The following is a 16,891-nucleotide window of genomic DNA, read 5'->3' on the forward strand; positions in this document are numbered from 1 at the left end:
AGATGTTCCTCCCACTTGTCTTCCCTCCGGGGACAAGTTGCAGAGCTGCAGGTTAGGAATGTGGTACAACATGGGGCAGTCCGCGTGTCTTCATAAACTCAACAACAGTTGTCCTGTGCTGTAGATCTCTGCCTCCTTTGACTCTGACCACCGGCCTTCTGTGTTCTCTTACTCAACTCCTACGCCTCCTCCCCGCAAAACGACATCAGGCTCTCGTACTCTGGAACCCCCAAGATGAGCCTCTCCAATCTTACAGTAGCCCTACGTGGGGAAGGAAGGCCGTGCAAAAGCCAGATGTGGCTCTAGGAAGGCCTCTAGTCCCCGCTGTCCCTGGGCAGCACTGTCCTCCAGCCTTAGCAGAGGGGAAGACCACGGAGTCCAGAGGGGAGGGAGTGCTGCAGGGCCTTTCATCTTGGGAAGAAATGAAGCCAAGCCCTTCAGCAGGTGCTGTCTTAGTACATTTGTTAGTACATTTACCAAAGGCTTTGAGGGGAACGACCTGTTGCCTGAAAAGCCACTCCCCGCCCCCCCACGACCCGAGTTCCACACGGACACTGCCGTGGTTGCGGAGTTCCCGCTTCCTCGGCTGCTCAGCCAGGCTCAGGCCGGGCATGTCACCAGCTCTGCTCTCCCTTCCTAGACCTGAGAATACAGTTGTAGTTGCCGTAAGTACGTACGTAGTATCTCTCAGGAGCTACAAACAAAATAGTTCTGACCAGAGTGGGGGCCAGGGAGAGGGAAAAACCTCTTCCACTGACTGTCCCACTTCTGTGAGCACGTGCTTTTCTGAGTCCTCCGGATGTTCAAAATAAAGGAACTGGTGTTGAGAAATGGGAGCTGGTCACCAAGCCTGGCATCTTGGTAAATTAGGCCTCGTACTTGGACGGGAAGGGATTGAGATCTCCTAGTGGCACCAGTGAGCTTGGATGGAAAAGAGAAAGGGGGAGAGTGTCCTTTCCACTCAAAGTATGCCAAGGACCTGGACACTGCTCTTCTCTCCGCCAGTCCACCCAGCTGGCCAGTGCCAATGGGGACGGAAACAGCTCCAGGTTGTCCCCTTCCGCCACACGACAGCCCCAGCCTCACTCTGGACAGCCTGCTTAACCACTTCTAAGCCCCCAGAGTTCCCTGGGCTTTGCCAAGGCCACGTTCGGGTCTGGAGGGTAATGTGGCCTGGCCTGGGCCAAATGGCCTTCTCTGGTCCTTACACCCGGGAGTGGGCAAGTGAGTTCAGTCACAGGATGGAGATCTCAGATGCAGGGTATGTGTCAACACTCCTCAAGGCCCTCCAAGTCCTAGGGTGCCGTGTACAGTTACCATTGCCACGTGGTGGTGAAAGATGGCACTGTCTGTGGGCACTGGAGTGCCTCGTTGGTTAAGCATCTGACTCTTGATCTGGGCTCAGGTCATGATCTTGGGGTCGTGAGATGGGGCTCCATGCTCAGCACGGAATCTGTGTCTCCCTCTCCCTCTGCTTCTCCCCACGCTCATATGTCTAGTCATTCACAGAAACTGGACACTTCAGACTTAGAGTGTGAAGTGACTGTGGCTCTGGCTCTACCAGGCAGCGGGTGAATTTTCCTCCTGAAAGTCCTGGAGACTGCAGACAGGCCCCTCACGGGAAGGGCCCGGGAGTATAAGCTGTTGGTCCAAGACGAAGGCAGGAGTCCCAGCCTGGCAGGTTCTGCATTCAGTTCACTCCGGGAGCATCTTAGGAATACAGCTCACAGGGCCCTCCCCCCACTCCAGAGATGGGGTGGTGTGGGGAAAGTGGGCCAGCACCCGGAAAGAGCAAGAGCCTCCCTGACTCCTGACAATCATACATTCGAGGTGAGAGTTGTAACAGAGCAGACACAAAACATTTGAGGTCAGAAAGGTAAGGGACAAATGGAACCATATGATCAGGGCTGACTTCGTATTAGAAGAGCTCTGGTCACTAAAAGGACAACATAATATAAAATAGACAAGACACAAATGTGGATTATCGGAAAGTAAGTGTGAGATTTCCAAACTCAGAGAAACGCACGTTAAAACAGACTGCGTCCCATGTCCGGTGGGCAGATGAAGGGGTCTCCTCGTCCTGGCTCAGCAGGCGTGCTCCCACCCCAGACAGGAAAGGGATCAGTGGGAGGAATCTCTTTGGAGGCTGTCGCGCAATACCACAGAGTCGGAACTCTCGGAGCCAGCAAGTCTAAGGCTTGTCAACCAGAAACCCCCTTACAGCCTCTTCCCTGTGCCCTGTAACAGCACATGGAAACACCCCCACGTGTCTGTCGAGTCGGGACGGTCAAGATGCCCAGTGGAGGGGCCCGTGGCTGCTCGAACCTGCGGGAGCTGCCAGGGCCGCTCTCCAGCCAGAGAGAAGGAGCAGGGTGAGGAGTGGTGTGTCGTGTGCTGCCGTGTACCCAGCGAACTGTGTGTGTGTGTGTGTGTGCGCGTGCGTGCATGTACGCACATCCCCGCGTGTGCGCAGAGCCTTTCTGGAAGAGCTGACAAACGGTGGAAAGAGAATTGGGGCCTGAGACTGCACAGAACTTCTACACGTGTCCGCATTCCTGATCTTAAATCACGGGCCTCCCAAGTGAGGACAGAGGCTCAGAAATAAATTGGCCCAGTCACGCCCCACGGCCGTGGGCAGAGGCCGGCCACGTGACTCCCCATGCCCTCGGCGCCTCAGCTGGCCTGCAGGTGCGCTGCCGAGCCTGGAGCCAGAGGAAGCCGGCAAGTCAGGAGGACCTAAGAGTAAGGAGGTCTCTGCTTCCCTGGCCGGTCGTGCTCCTGGTCACCCACTGAAGAAAGAGCCGTGGTGGGAATGAGCCTCCTCTCCCCGCAAGGACGGGCCGTGGCTCCCTCAGGCTCCTTCCCCGCCGAGACAGCAGCAGCCCCTGTGGCTCCAGACCCCTGCCCAGGGGGCACCTGGAGCTGCGCAGACCCAGCCCCTCCCGGCCCCATCCCAGCCCGGCCCTGCTAGTGACAGGGCCTCCCGGGTCCCTCACTGGAGGCTGTTCCGAGGGAGGGTCAGTGAAGCTCAGAATGCTGGGCCCCGAGTGCCAGCACCTGAGAAGTCCTTGCTGCTATTTCTGGGAGCGGATTGTTCCATCCTCACTCCTGACTCTAAAATGGGGAGGGCCGTGAGCAGACGGGCCCTGGGGGTGGCTGTGAGGTGGCCTGGCCCCCGCTGCTTCTGATCCGCCCCGGGGACTGTGCACGAGTACTCAGCTCCCTGGCTTGACAAGTAGAGTTGCCAGACTCAGCAAATAGAAATATGAGACCGCGTGGGACACATATTCGTTGCCTGGAATTGAAATTTAACTGGGCGACACTATCGAAAGGCCTCGGAGTCCCGGGTATCAGGAGCCCAGCCCCAGCCTCCGTGCGCTGTGTGGCTCACAGACAGTCAAGTGCTCCTCGGAGCCTCAGTCTCCCGATCTGACAAGTGGCACAGGGACAGAAAGCTATACGAAGCAGGCCCCAGCGGCTCTGAAACCAGGCGGGAGGCTTTGGAGATTACCACCCCCAAGCCTGAGACCGCCCTCCCGGCTGCAGCCACCAGGGGGCAGCAGCACCTCGTGCTCCAGGCTCATCTGCCCAGCTGGGAGCTGTGACCAAACTGTCAGGTCACACACTTAGCAACGCTTGACTGAAGAGCCCTGACTGCCAGGAGGTCGTGGGAACAGGAGCAGGCCCTGGCTCAGACAGCCATCCAGGGCCTTCTACAGAAGTGGATCCGGGGCTATGAGGAAGGGGCTCCAGGCAGCCTTGGCCATAACCAGGCCACTGCCCCCCAAAACTCTTCCTGAGCCCCAATCGGTGAAGCTCATTCCCCAGGCCCACCGTTGCCCCTCCTGCCTCACACCTGCTGTACCAGCCCTGTGAATAGCCTTGCTGCCCTGCCCTTGCAGGAGTAGCACCCCAGCCACCTCTGAAGGTGACCTGGTGACCCTGCCCACTGCCCCACTTGCCCTGGAAAAGGCCCTCCCTGTCCTCTCCTGTAAGATGGTGATGTTGAGCCTCGGCCTCCCTGCAGCAGTGTGGGGGTGGGGGAGGAAGAGGGGTGCTGCTCTCCTGGGATCCCCCCCCACTGCACTCTCCTTAGAGCTGGGGTCCAGGTCCCCACCTGTCTCCATGCATTGGTACCTAAGGCTACCAGTGTCACCCCCATCTTTGCATGGTCCCAGGCCCACATTCTCCCCACACCAGAGCTGCCCCCACGGGGGGGGGGTCCGGTTCTAACCCTGGCTCTGGCCCCGTGGCCCCCATATCCGGGGGATCGAGGAGCCACTTGGCGGCCCTCGCTCTAAGCCGGAGAGCCTGAAGGGCAGATGTTGACCCAGGGGGTGGCTTCACCCTACCCCAAGGCCCTGCAGCCCTTCCCTCTGGCAGCCACCACGCAGGGTCAATGGCACCGTCTTCCAGGAGAGGACAGCGAAGGCCTTGTCCAGGGTCACGAGGCTCCTCAGTGGCCAAGCCGAGACTCGTACCTCTGCCTCCGTGTCCAGGGCCGCAGTGGTGCAGCTCCTGGGAGTGGGGATGGGCCACATGCCGACTCTCAGTCGTCATTCCCCAGCCACTAATCCCATGCCAGGCCTGGCACTGGGTCCAGGGACGAAGGTGACCGGGAGGAGAGGAACGGACAGTCTGAGGTCAATGCGAGGGAAGCAGCACTGTGCGTGTGGGTGGCGGGGTACAGGCACTGTCTGGGGGGAGCGGGCATGGCTTTCTGGAGGAAGGGACATTTGCATGTAGCCTTAGAAAGGGCCCGGAGTGTAGGTGAACACGAGTTTCAGCGGGGAGGAGGCAGGAAGGCCACTGTCACCCAAACTGGGGACGGGAGCCACGGCAGCAGCTCTGGGCCAGGCTGAGGGCCAGGGGCACGGGGCTTCCCGCCCCACACACCTAGGGGGAGCTGCCGGGGCCGCCACTGACCGCGGCCTCACCCACGTCTTCAGGCGCCACCCACTTGCCAACACAGGCCCAGGCCAGGTGCATCAGACTCGGGACACCACGTCTCTGCACCGGACGTGCCTGGCTGTGTGTCCATGACCCCCCCATGCAGGACAGACCCACACTCAGACACACAGACACCTGGACCGGCCAAATCCCATCGGCAGAGGCTCAGGCACCAACCACACCGCGGGTCCCCAGATTGTTTCAGCTCAAGTCATGATCTCAGGATCATGGGATCAAGACCCACTGTGAAACTCTGCGCTCAGCACAGAGTCTGCTTGAGAGTCTTTCCCGCCCTCCCCTTCCCCCTCTGCTCCCCCCCCCCCCCGTCTCTCTCCTTGTCGCCTGCAGGTGGAGCCGGTGTGCCGCAAAGACCTTGCCAGCAGACCGCGGTGGTCCCAGCAGAACAGCGACGCGGGAACGTGCGTGCGTGGAGTGTGTGCGCGCGCGTGAGCTGTGGGCACACCCAGCCCACGGGCAGGGGAGACTGGCCAGGACGGGCCCAAGTGCGCGCTCTCGTGAACAGCAGGAGTCCGGTGGCCTGGCAGGTCCTTGGAGATGGCTCTCCCATGCGTCTGAGCCCAGGCCCCGCCTCCCCAACCGGGGGCCTTCTCAGAAGCTGTGGGGTTGGCGGGGGGAAGCCCGCAGGTGATGGAGGGGGGAGGCCCACTCTTTGCCCTCCAGGGGCAGCTGCCTTTCCTCCCCAGGGCCCTGCACTCGTCAGGCGGCACTCACCCCATGGCTCCTCTGGCCCCCGGCTCCGGGTGGCGTCCTGCGTGGCCATGTCCCAAGTTCGCCCTTGGGAGCGTCTGCTGGATAAATGCGTCTCCCTCCAGGCCCAGGCTCACAGTGCTCCTGCACCACTGCGTCCCCCACGTCGAATCTACCTTCACCCCCTTCTCCTCTAAGAGGCCTTCTGGATGTCCCCCCAGCCAGGGAGAAGGGCGCGCCACAGGGCTCTGACTCCATGGAGACTCCCCAGAGCATCTGGCGTGAGGGAAACCCGCGGAGGCGCCAGGCCCCGCACTGCCCGCAGCACCGGCTATCCCGGAGCCCAGCTTCACCTGCCCCGCGCTGGGCCTACCTCTAATGAACAGCTGACGAGGGGTCAGCGCCCAGCACTGGCACAGTTAGGCCACGGACTGCCGTGGCAGAGTCAGGACAGCCCGAAGCTGGTGGCTGGTGGGAGGCCGAGTTGTGCCTGCTATGGGGCCATCTGCCTCGTAGGCCGAGCCCTGTGCCCACTACCCCTCGGCGGCCCATTTCCCCTTGTCCCCTTAGGAGCAGTGAGGCCCAGTTCTGAGCTGGGGCCTCTTCTTCTGGATGCCTGAGTCTCCCCTCTGGCCATTGGGCTCCTCGAAGCCGACTGGACTTTGTTCACTGCTGGCCCGCAACCCAGGGCCAGGCGGCTCTGGGAAAGGTAGGGGATAGCATGAGCTCTCGCACAAACTCTCCTTCCTCCAGAAGACCTTTTGTGGGCCTTCGGTCTCCCCGTCAGAAGTCTGAAGTCTGGTGGCTTCCGTCCCCCACTTCGGGAGCTGTGATCAGACTGGAAGCCAGTGCTGGTGGTCCAGTGCCGGTCCACCCAGTCTAGGAGGCCGGGGTGGGGGTAGGGAGCACAGCTGATGGCCCCCCACTCCTGGCCCCCAGCGGTGCCCAGTGCAGTGCCAGGCCCTGAGAACCCGCCTGCTGGGAGGACACACCTCGGCCCGTGACGGGGATCAGGACTGGGTGCCATGAATGTGGCCCCCCTGAACCCTACTTAGGGACCCAGGGACACCCCCTGCATTTCCCCAGACATGTGGGGGGCCCTGACGGTGGCTGCAGAGGGCTGACAAGGAAGCCTGGGTCAGCTACCTGAAGACCATTCTATAATTAGGAGGAGTCACAACTTGGGTCCTTGGGAGCTTATCCTGGGCTCCGGTCCCACATCTGCCACCCCTTCCTGGAGCAAATTACTTCTCTATGCCCCAGGTGGTCCATCCATACCATGTGGGTAGTAATGCTACATTGCAGGCTGATGTGAGATTTCCATTAGTAATCCCGCAGCATCTGTCCCAGGAAGCCCTCAGCAAATGGGGGCTCACGTTTTGCTGGTTTAATGCTGGTTCCCACAGAGGAGGCCAGCCTACCCAAACAGAAAAAGCCTGAGGCTGCATTAATGAAAAGTCGGGGTTCAGAGCACTGCCCTCATGGGGGTTGATCATGGCCTGCCTGGGTGAACGCCTTGGCCATCGCACCCCACCCTCCCACTTTCCCCTCCATATCCCAGGGCTTCCTTCCTTAGATTTGAAACATGTCCTTACTTCAGGAGTTGTCCCAATTGCTGTATTTTCTCGGGGGTGGGGACACTGAGCTGGGGTGTCAGAACAATTGGAAAGGTCCATGGAGACATCACGCAGGGGCAGGGGTGCTCAGTCCACGGGAGGAATGGAGCGCCGAGCCACACCCTTTGAGCGGCCCCATCCTATGTTCTCTGGGCAGGACCACAGGGGTCCTGGACAGAGTCACAGGAAACGCAGACCAGACCAGGACCACTTTCTGGAAGGCCTGCTTTAGACACAAGCATTATTAGGTCTGCAGTCTAGAGTCTAAGGGATATATAAGAAAGTCCTAAGGAACTTGAACCAACTTGGGCCCACACAGGATGGCAAAGGGTCTGGGCTCCACAGGGCGAGGAGAAGGCGGGATGAGACCCTCCTAGGAGGACGGGGATGCAGGGAAGAAGGGGCAGGCCCAGGCCCGTAGTGCAAACTACCAGGGAGGGGCAGGAGACCGTCTCACAACCTGCTCCAGAACAGCCTGCTCCAAGGCAGGATTCTTCCTGGGAAGGGGGCTGGACCAGACTGCTTTGAGTTCAGTTCCGGGTTCTTTCCCCCTGATGAGCTGAGCTTCCCTGACATAGCGATACCATCTTCAGGGCTACTTCCCCTCACTCTCTGGCACCAGTGGCTTCCCTAGAGAACAGCCACACTGACTTCTGTGAGCTCCTGCTGGGACCGGGTCGACGAGGACCCCCAAACCCATGTCTTCCACATTTGGGCAGAAGCACTTGTGATCGTGGTATTTTATTTTATTTTATTTTATTTTATTTTATTTTATTTTATTTTATTTTATTTTAGATTTATTTACGTATTTATCTGAGAGAGAGAGAGCACATGGGGGTGGGTGTAGGGGAGAAGGAGAAAGAAACTTAAGCAGACTCTGCGCCTCAATGCTGCATGTGGAGCCGGATGCGGGGCTCGATCTCTGAGATCACAACCTGAGCGGAACCAAGAGTCAGACGCTTAACCAGCTGTGCCACCCAGGAGCCCCTGATAGTTCGTTTTATGTGCCATTTTGACTGGGTCATGGGGGCCCAGACATTTGGTCAAACATTATTCTGGGTGTGTCTATGTGGGTATTTACGGATGAAATTAACATTTCAGTTAGTAGACGGAGAAAAGCACACAGATGGTCCTTCCCCATGTGGGCGGGCCTCAGCCAATTCGTTGAAGGACTGAATAGAGCAAGACTCGGTAAGAGAAATTTTGCTCTATCTGAGGGTCTTGAACGGGGATGTTGATCTCTTGCCTTCAGACTCTTTCTGGAATTATGCCATCGGCTTTCCTGGGTGGAGCTCCAGCTTACAGATCTTGGGACGGTTCAGCCTCCAGAATCGTGTGAGCCAATTCCTGTGCATGCACACGTGTGTGTGTGTGTGTGTGTGTGTGTGTGTGTGTATGTGTGTGTGTGTAGATCTCCTATTGGGTCTGCTTCTCTGGAGAATTCTGCTACCCGCAGTCATTCCCATCTATGCCCCGCCCCCCATTCCTAGCAGTGACGCCCTCCCCAACAAGTACTATTGATTGAACCTTTTCTTTTAGAATTCAAGGCCCTCACTGGGGGACCAGACTCCCCTGGGCCAGGCAGAGTCGCAGGCACCAGCCTGCCGTTCTGCAGCAGTGGACGGTGCCGCCCACCAGGGCCCACAGCTGTGGGCAGGTAGGGAGCTGCGCCACGAACTAGCCTCTGGTAGTGCCCCTGGCCCATTAGGCACTTGTACACGCGCAGTGTTTCTATTTGGAGCCAAGTATCTTAAAAGATTACTAACAAAATAGCCACAGTCCTCACAGCCTGGGAGGCAGGCTCTGAGCTGCAGGCTTACCTCAATCACCTGCCTCTCTCTCTCACCCCTTCCGCCAGCGAAGACACTGAGGCTCTGACAAGTCCTGTAGCCCAAGGCAGGTGTGAGATGGAAACATAATTCTAATACTGTCGGGTCCTTCCCACTGCCATGCCATCTGGGGAAGGTGGGCTCTCCTCAGCCAAGGGTGCCTCTTGACTGGCCAGTCATGGTCCCCTCCCCCCCAGGCACTGACCTGGGTTTCAGCCAGTGAGAGGGGAAGCTGGTGAGGAGGTGGTGGGGAAAATTCTAGAAAGTTCTCCTCCCTCTCCAGGAAGAAGAGAAAACAGGGTTGCTTCTCTTCCTGCCTGTGGAATGCTGTGTCAGCTGGACTGTGGGGATCCCGAGGAGATAAGTGTGAGGACAAAAGCTAAATGTGAGATTGGGGGGCGGGGTGGTGGGGAAAGTGGAGGGAACCTGGGGGGTCCCCAGTGATGCTCTCTCCAGCTGCTGGATTAGCCAAGCCTACAGCACGCTGCCTTTGGACTTCTCGACGTGTGAGACAAACGTCCTCTGATGGAAGCAACCTCTGCTCAGTTTTCTGCTGCTGGGACCAGTGATGTCCCTGCGACCAGAGGCTGAGAAACCAGGTCTCCCTCCCGGACCGTGCTGATGGCCCTGGTCCCCACTCTGTCCTCGTGGGGCATGAGCTGTCCTGCTCCCTTGCTGATTAAATGGGGGCAGGGTGGGACCAGGGGTGGGGCCAGGGAGGCAGGCAGAAGCCTGACAGTCAGACCTGTCAGGGACGGTCAGCTTTCATTTCCATGAATATTTGTTGGCACAAATGGGGCAGATATTGAAGAACAAGATTTAGAGACCCAGGGACACGAAAGGGGCTGAGTTTACTGACAGCAACTGGCCCCGCTGAAATCGACCTTGACCCGAGGATCCTGGGCAACCTGGGGGCTCTCACGGGCCAAGACAAAACTCACAGAATTCCGTTTATTTGATCATTTTTAATACAGGAAATGCCAGACCAGTCAACAGGGAGGACAGACCTTACACGGATGCCTGAGTTCACTACGTGGACGGGACGGTCTCCACGGCACTGGGCACGCATGCATTTCCTTGGAAACGGGCAGATTGAGAGAGCGCATAAATATCACAAAATAACCAGGCTCGGGGGCGGATCACAGGCCACGGGGGAAACCACGCTTCACAGGCAACGGAGGCATGAAATACGGGACCTACACGGCACATATCACTTCACCAGAGGCATAATTTATACATGAAAAGGAAGGAGCCCACGGTATCTATTCGTGCAAGCAGCTTTGGTCAGAGGAAACGCACGAGCGAGGTGGAGCCATGCACGGGGAGGGCTTGTCCGTCTACTCTCCCTCGGTTCTCATCCCCACCTTTCCCACGGTCACCTGCCATCACAACATACAACAGCTGGCCTTGTCTCGATCTTAGGAAGTCCCACCCGTGTCCTCAGTGGTGTTCTCCGGGCTCCCTGGGGCGGGGAGACATCCCGGGAGCCAAAACTGTGAGCCCTGCGTGTGAACACCTCCCTGGGGGGGTGCCCTGGGGGGGCCGGGCAGGGGCAGGAGGAGGCCAGGTGGAGAAGGGAGGTGCAGCCGCCAGGCTGGGCAGGTGGCGCGTGTCGCCTGGGCCCCGGCCGCAGAGCAGGAATGGTGGAGGAGGCATCCACTTTTGCAAGCAAAGCTTAGACGGCGAGACAAGCCTGTGTTTCTCTGCCACTGTCCAGACGCCCGGCCCCTCAGAACTGACTGGCGCTGCTGGGGTCACACTGCAACAACCGGACGATGGAGGGGTCGCTCTTGGCACCTTTGATGAATTCTTCCAGGGACAGTTTGCCTGCGGCACGGGAGAGAGGAGAAATGGGGGTCAGCCAGTGCTCCGTGGTCTTCGCGCGTCCAGAGGTCCCGGACACCACTCCCATGTCAGGGAGATGCCCCCTTTGGTCTAAATCTTGCACCTTCCCGAAGCTGGACCAAAGTGAGGCTCCACTCACTTAGCACGCCTTTCTGGAAAATCCCTTTTTGCTTTCACGGCTCACTGCAAAGGATCGGGCCACGTAAAGGACACACCCCCAGGAAAACAAGAGCTGTGGCTTGTGGGACAATGTAAATCCTTTTAGAAGCCACCCCAGGCTTTAGGTAACAAAGCTGTGACTCGTCCGGAAAGAACATGGCCTCTGCCTCTCATCCATAACTGATTCAGGGCTGAGGGGACCATGGCTGGGGGGCGTGGGCCAGGGGCAGCCCTCCCCCCAGTCACAGCGCAGTGCCCGCCTGGTTTGCCCTGGTGGTGGCCCAGGCTTGCTGCTCGCTGGCAGGTTCGCTCTCTGCTGCTGGACTCTGGCCCTTTGGGGTGGGGACTAGGGCAGGCTGGCCGTGCCAAGGGTCCAGTCGGTCATCCTCTGTCCCTCCTGCACCGCCGACCCTGTTACTGCTAGGGCCAAGCATAGGAAAGGAGGTTTGAAACCTAAAGTGAGTTCTGGAGGAGCCAATGTGGGGGACACACAAGGTCCTCCTCGGTGGTCTCTCTCCCAGGACCCCACACACGGGGAAGGACCTAGGCTTCAAGCTGGCTCTGTTCTGGCAGCTTATGCCTTGGGGGCGTCTGCAGCTGTGAAGCCGTGGTGACATCGACCCAGCAGGATGGCAGTAAAGGGACTAAGGAGCTTGTGGCCGGTGCCACGCTGCCACCAGCAAGCTACCAATCTTTCCACGTCTCAGGAACTTCAGCCCCGACCGGGCCTGGAGGAGGCACTCAGCGAGCTGCTGCCATGGAGCCAGGAGAGGGATCCAGAGGGTCCCAGGCAGAGAACTGCCAGCCCACTGCCGCAGAGGACACCCCTCCTCCCGGCCCCCAGCAGGGGGCAGGCAGCCTGGCCCCAGGGAAGACTAAACAACACCCAGGCTAAAGGGTGGGCTGGGAAGCACCCCCTTCGAAGGAGGAGAAATTCTCTGGGACCCTCTGCTTACACAGAGGCGCTACTGGGCTTTGCTGCTCTCCTACGGCTGGTGGGGACTTTTACCCGCCACTCCCCCACCCTCTGATCCAGAAGCGAGAAGCTTCTGAAAGCACAGCCCCTTCGTCCTGGCAGACAGCAGAGTGGGTGAGGAGCTGACAGGTTAGGGAGTGCCCCTAGGGGCTCTGGGGGCTCCTGAGCACGGTCTGGGTCTGTCCGGCAGTGGTCAGCGTGTTCCTGGCACTCGGCCAGTCTCCGTTCACACATACGGCCAGGACGGGTGTGAACAGGAGAGGGTCGCGCTGGAGAAATACCGCCAGGCCTCCCCTGAGCCCTGGTTGGGGGGGCAGGGAAGGTGAGACCAAGGGCAGGGCCCCGTCCGCTCCTGAGCAGACCCCACAAGAAGGGGTGCCCCTAAGCACCCCTGCCTTCACCCTTCTCTCTCCAACACGGACTCCCCCATCCCTCCCCAAGGCCCTGGGACAGACGGACACTGGGGCTCACAAGGTGCCCTGCCCCACTGTGCACAGACTTGGGTTCACCGACAAGCTGGGAAGATGCGGGCCCTCCGAAGAGGCGGGCGGGCTCAGGCGGGGATGCGGGTCTGGGGAGAGGGCTCGAGAGCGCAGTGCCCAGGGCTCCGTGCTCACAGCTTTCTGGGCATCGTCTCACTGAGTCATCACGACCACATGAGCCTGAATTTATTACCCCCGTTTCATAGAGGAGGAAACCAAGGCTCAGGAGAGCCAAGGCTTGGTGCAGGTCTGTCGGAATCCGAAGCCTGTGTGTGCCTTGCTGCCCTGGACGGTGAAAGACAGGTTTTAGATCAGCCCCAGGGCAATGCCAGGCACAAGGCTGTCTTGTTTTCACTCGAACGTGTTTGGGAAACTGTTCCCGTGCCGTCCGTCTGATGCGTCCGACGTACATTCTGCCGCCTGTGGTCACACAGTAAACCCGTTCCTGGGCTGGCTCGGTCCTTAAACTCATTTGCCAAAAGCACCTCAGAGTTTACAGAGCACTTCCTCAGGCATTAGCTGATTTTTCCTCTCCAGCACAAGCCAGGGGGTATTTCCCTTTCTTTTCTAAATGCCCATTTCTTTATTGTTCAAAATCAAATCAGACCTGACTCTGGGACTGCACTTGACAAAGCCGGCAGGAAGCCTGGACCCACCAGGTCGTAGCGGCCTGCTCTTACATGGACCCTGCAGAGCCTCACTGCTAAGGCGCCCCAACAGAGCCCCCAAGGGCCACTGGGGAGCCTGCCGTCTCAGGATGACAGCAAGGGTCCCACCATCCAGGACCCTTGATACGCACCCTCCCCCCAACCCAAACGGGGCCCACGTGCCATCGGCACCCTGCCTCCCCCTCCCTGAGACACACCCATGCGGCCGACAGTCTCCCCTGTTTTAGAAGCGAGGACACTAAGGCTCGGGGGACAGGACATGCCTTGAGGACAGAGCCAGGACGCAGACCCGAGTCTCCCTGACTCTGAATCCTGCCTTTTCCCTCAGGACCGCTGTCCTGGCTGCATAAGGCCAGGGGCGCGCTGGGGGAGGCCTGAGGAGCTGCAGGGAGGAAAAGGGAAGTGTTCAAAACATACCTCTGCTCTCAGTAGCCACACACACACACACAAACACACACACACACACACACACACACTCCTTACCATCATTGTTGGTGTCCATCTGCCTGAAGATCTTGTCCGTTCGTTTCTCCGGAGTGGACTCATCCTCGGGCATTTTCATCACAGAGGACACCATTTTGTATATAGCCTGCAAAGAGACACATAGGAAGCATGTGCTCAGAGATTCTGGAATGTTCCTGGGCAGATGGGGCAGGTGTGAGCTTCTGCCCAGGCCACAGCAAGGCACAAAGAGGTCGGGATCTGAGCAGCCTTCAGGACCCTTGCTCAGTTTTCTAGAGGAACATTTCTAGAATGTTCCATGGTGACTATCACAGATGGCATGCTGGGCAAAGGAAGCCAGACCCGTTTATGTGAAGTTCAAGAGCAGGTGAAACAACACGACAGCGACAGCCCTGAGACTGGGGGCTGTCTGGGGTGGGGGTGGGATAGCACCCAGAAAGGCTCTTGAGGGAGCTTTCTGTGGGGCGGGGAGTGTCTGTAACTCGCCGAGGTGGTGGTCATACAGGCATATGTGTGCATGACCCACCGCACGGCACACTTAGCTGTGAGCATTCTCCTCTGTGACCGTCAGACCTCTATTTAAAACAAGAAAGATTTTGCCCTGAAACCTGTAGGGAGAACCACATCACGAGCCCCAGAAAGGACAGCAGCTGGGCAGCACAGGTCTCTCCAGAGGATGGACAACCTCTTCAGAGCACCTCACCGCACAGGCAGTGTGTCTCGGGGCCTGGCTGCACACGTGTGCATCTCCCTGGGACAGGGCGTCCTCCTGGCACCGGCCGTGCAGCTTGCCCAAGCGCAGAGCCAAGGGCAGCACCAAGACCCTCCAAGGTCTTGGTAGACTTCTGAAGCACAGTCCATGCTGACAAGGGTAGAGGAGGTGAGTATCCCACCAGCAGGCCAAGGAGCCAGGGGGAAGGGTCTCAGGGTTTGGGAACATGGTGTGGGGGCCGAGCAGCCAGATCCCGTTTGGACAGACACGGCGCCCACCCTTACCGCATCCATGCTGTTTTGAACAATCCCACTGGTGTGTCTCAGTTTTGGCCAAGCCAGTCTGCTCAGCCAGTGACAGGCATGCCCATTCGCAAAAGGGGTGACAGGTAGGCTAGGACTCCAGGGAGACAGAATTCTTACTTCTACGCCTCTTATAGCTACGAACCAGAAGTGGCAATCGAACCACAGACGTCCCCAAACCTGTGTTGATTTATTCTGGCGAGAACCGCCTATTAGGGAAATGGGTTGGTCACTCCCCAGGCCACTTACGGCTGGTTTAGGAGTTCATGGGTTTGACACTCTTTGCTCAAGACTTAGCTCCTGAGCTAAGAAATGCCTCATCTAGGCACTTACATAGTACATTCTAGAACCGAATCCCCCGCATCCAGGAGTAGGGGCACAGAGGACACCAGGGAGAAGCAGCTCTGGGTTCTTTGCTCTATCACAAACCCAGGCACCTGGCAAAGTGAACAAGACTTGGTTTCTTTCTGGAAAACAGCCTCATCTCCCAGAGCTGCTAAGGTGAGAGAAAAAGGTCTCATGAAGAGTGTTCCTTCTGTGTCAGAGTTTGTTGTCCTCTGACCACGAATACTGCAGTCTTCCTTTACCGGGGCACATTCCTGGGGACGTGACAGGCTGCATGTTGCATTCTCAAATACGGGGACTCGAGAAGGTCTTAGTAGGTGCCTTCTGCAAGTATCAAGGGACCTCGCCATGATAATTTTCAGCTGTTAATTCTTAGGATATCACCTCTCTGAGCCTCAGACTGTGTGAAATGCAGAGAAGGACCCCCCCGAACCCCCCAGGGTTGTGAAGAACAAAATAGATCAAAGCCCTTCACCCAGGCCTGATCCAGAAACACTGGGTCTTATCATTCCTATGGCAAGGACCTTCCCGGTCAGGTGACACTTTCAAAAGTGTGCAGGGGCAGGGCAGGTGGCAGGTGGTCCCGGAGCGGCTGGCATCGGCGGGGACCGGGGGTTGGGGAGGTCCTACCTGCACGATCTCCAGCATCTCGCTGCGGCTGATGTAGCCGTTGCCGTCCAGGTCGTACATGCTGAAGGCCCACTTGAGCTTCTGCTCCAGCTTGCCCCGCGACGTGACGCTCAGCGCGATGATGAACTCCCGAAAGTCGATGGTGCCGTCCCCGTTGGTGTCGAAGGTGCGGAAGACGTGCTCGGCGAACTTGGAGGCGTCGCCGTACGGGAAGAAGTTGGCATAGATCTTCTTGAACTCGTCCACGGTCAGGTGGCCGGTGGGGCAGTCCTTGAGGAAGCCCTTGTACCACTCCTGCAGCTCGTGGTCCGTGAACTCCGTGTTCTCGCGCAGGTCCTGCAGCACCTCGGGCCGCAGCTTGCTGTTCTGCTTGCCCATGGCGGCGGCTGGGCTCACCTGCAAGACAGGGGTGTCAGTGGCGGTGGGGGGGGCTGGGGGGCTGGGCACTCCTGCAAGACAGGGGCGTCAGCGGGGGGAGCCCAGGGGGCTCGGCACACCTGCAAGACACGGGAGTCAGCAGAGGGAGCCCGGGGGGCTGGGCAACCCTGCAAGACAGGGGCATCAGTGGGGGGGGGGGTCCGGGGGGCTGTGTGTCCCGCACCCAAGGCCAGAGAGGCCACCACGGTGCACAGGATGTCTCAGCCCGTCTAGGACACCCTGCGGGAAGGGGGACCGTTCGCGGGAACATTCTGACTTTGAGAATGTGGAAATGGGGGGTGGGAGGCAACTTAAAATCAGTGGAATGAGGTGTTCGTCAGGTGTTCACTGGGGCTGAACGAGACTGCAGGATTCGTCCCCCTCTCCCGAGCCTCGCCACTCCAGCAGAGCTCCTGCTTGCCGAGCGCACCCTGACCCTGGGTTCTGAACGGTTCTTCCTCTCTTAGGTACCACATTCTGTTTTTAGAACAGCTGTCCAGAAACTCTGAAGGAGTCCCCTCTCTATTTTGCCTCTGAGAAACTCCCCGGGGCTAGGGCAGGGGGAGTGGGGTGGCTCTAGACTTAGCACCGGGGAGCCCAGGATGTCTCGAAAGTGACCCGTGAACTATCAGGCGGCCGTGGGAGCGCGCAGCCCGCCCCCCGCAGCAGCTCCCCGCACGCCCGGACAGAGGACCGACCCGCAGCCACATCACGGCTCGACACGCACACGGCTGTCCCTTCACCTCCTCACTTCAGGGCCCGGCTCTGACGGTAACACACGACAGTAATC

At 58.8% G+C, this 16,891-nt stretch overlaps 1 protein-coding gene across 3 annotated transcripts in view; it reads right to left on the reverse strand.

The window, feature by feature from the left end:
* Positions 1-10,053: 10,053 nt before the first annotated feature.
* HPCAL1 (hippocalcin like 1) overlaps positions 10,054-16,891 on the reverse strand; it is a 113,463-nt gene continuing 106,625 nt past the window's right edge. For 2 of the 3 annotated variants that reach the window (XM_040622803.1, XM_040622802.1), the window contains 3 exons: positions 15,685-16,080; positions 13,717-13,822; positions 10,054-10,930 (listed from right to left, as the gene is read on the reverse strand). In XM_040622803.1, the coding sequence (XP_040478737.1) occupies positions 10,833-10,930; positions 13,717-13,822; positions 15,685-16,062 (582 nt within the window). In that variant the 5' untranslated portion in view covers positions 16,063-16,080 and the 3' untranslated portion in view covers positions 10,054-10,832. Of the gene's footprint in view, positions 10,931-13,716; positions 13,823-15,684; positions 16,081-16,285; positions 16,304-16,891 lie in introns of those variants that run through there. The other variant, XM_040622801.1, reaches the window with a different exon arrangement.

The sequence above is a fragment of the Ursus maritimus genome, unplaced genomic scaffold (assembly GCF_017311325.1).
Source record: "Ursus maritimus isolate PB19 unplaced genomic scaffold, ASM1731132v1 scaffold_6, whole genome shotgun sequence".
Classification (NCBI taxonomy): domain Eukaryota; kingdom Metazoa; phylum Chordata; class Mammalia; order Carnivora; family Ursidae; genus Ursus; species Ursus maritimus.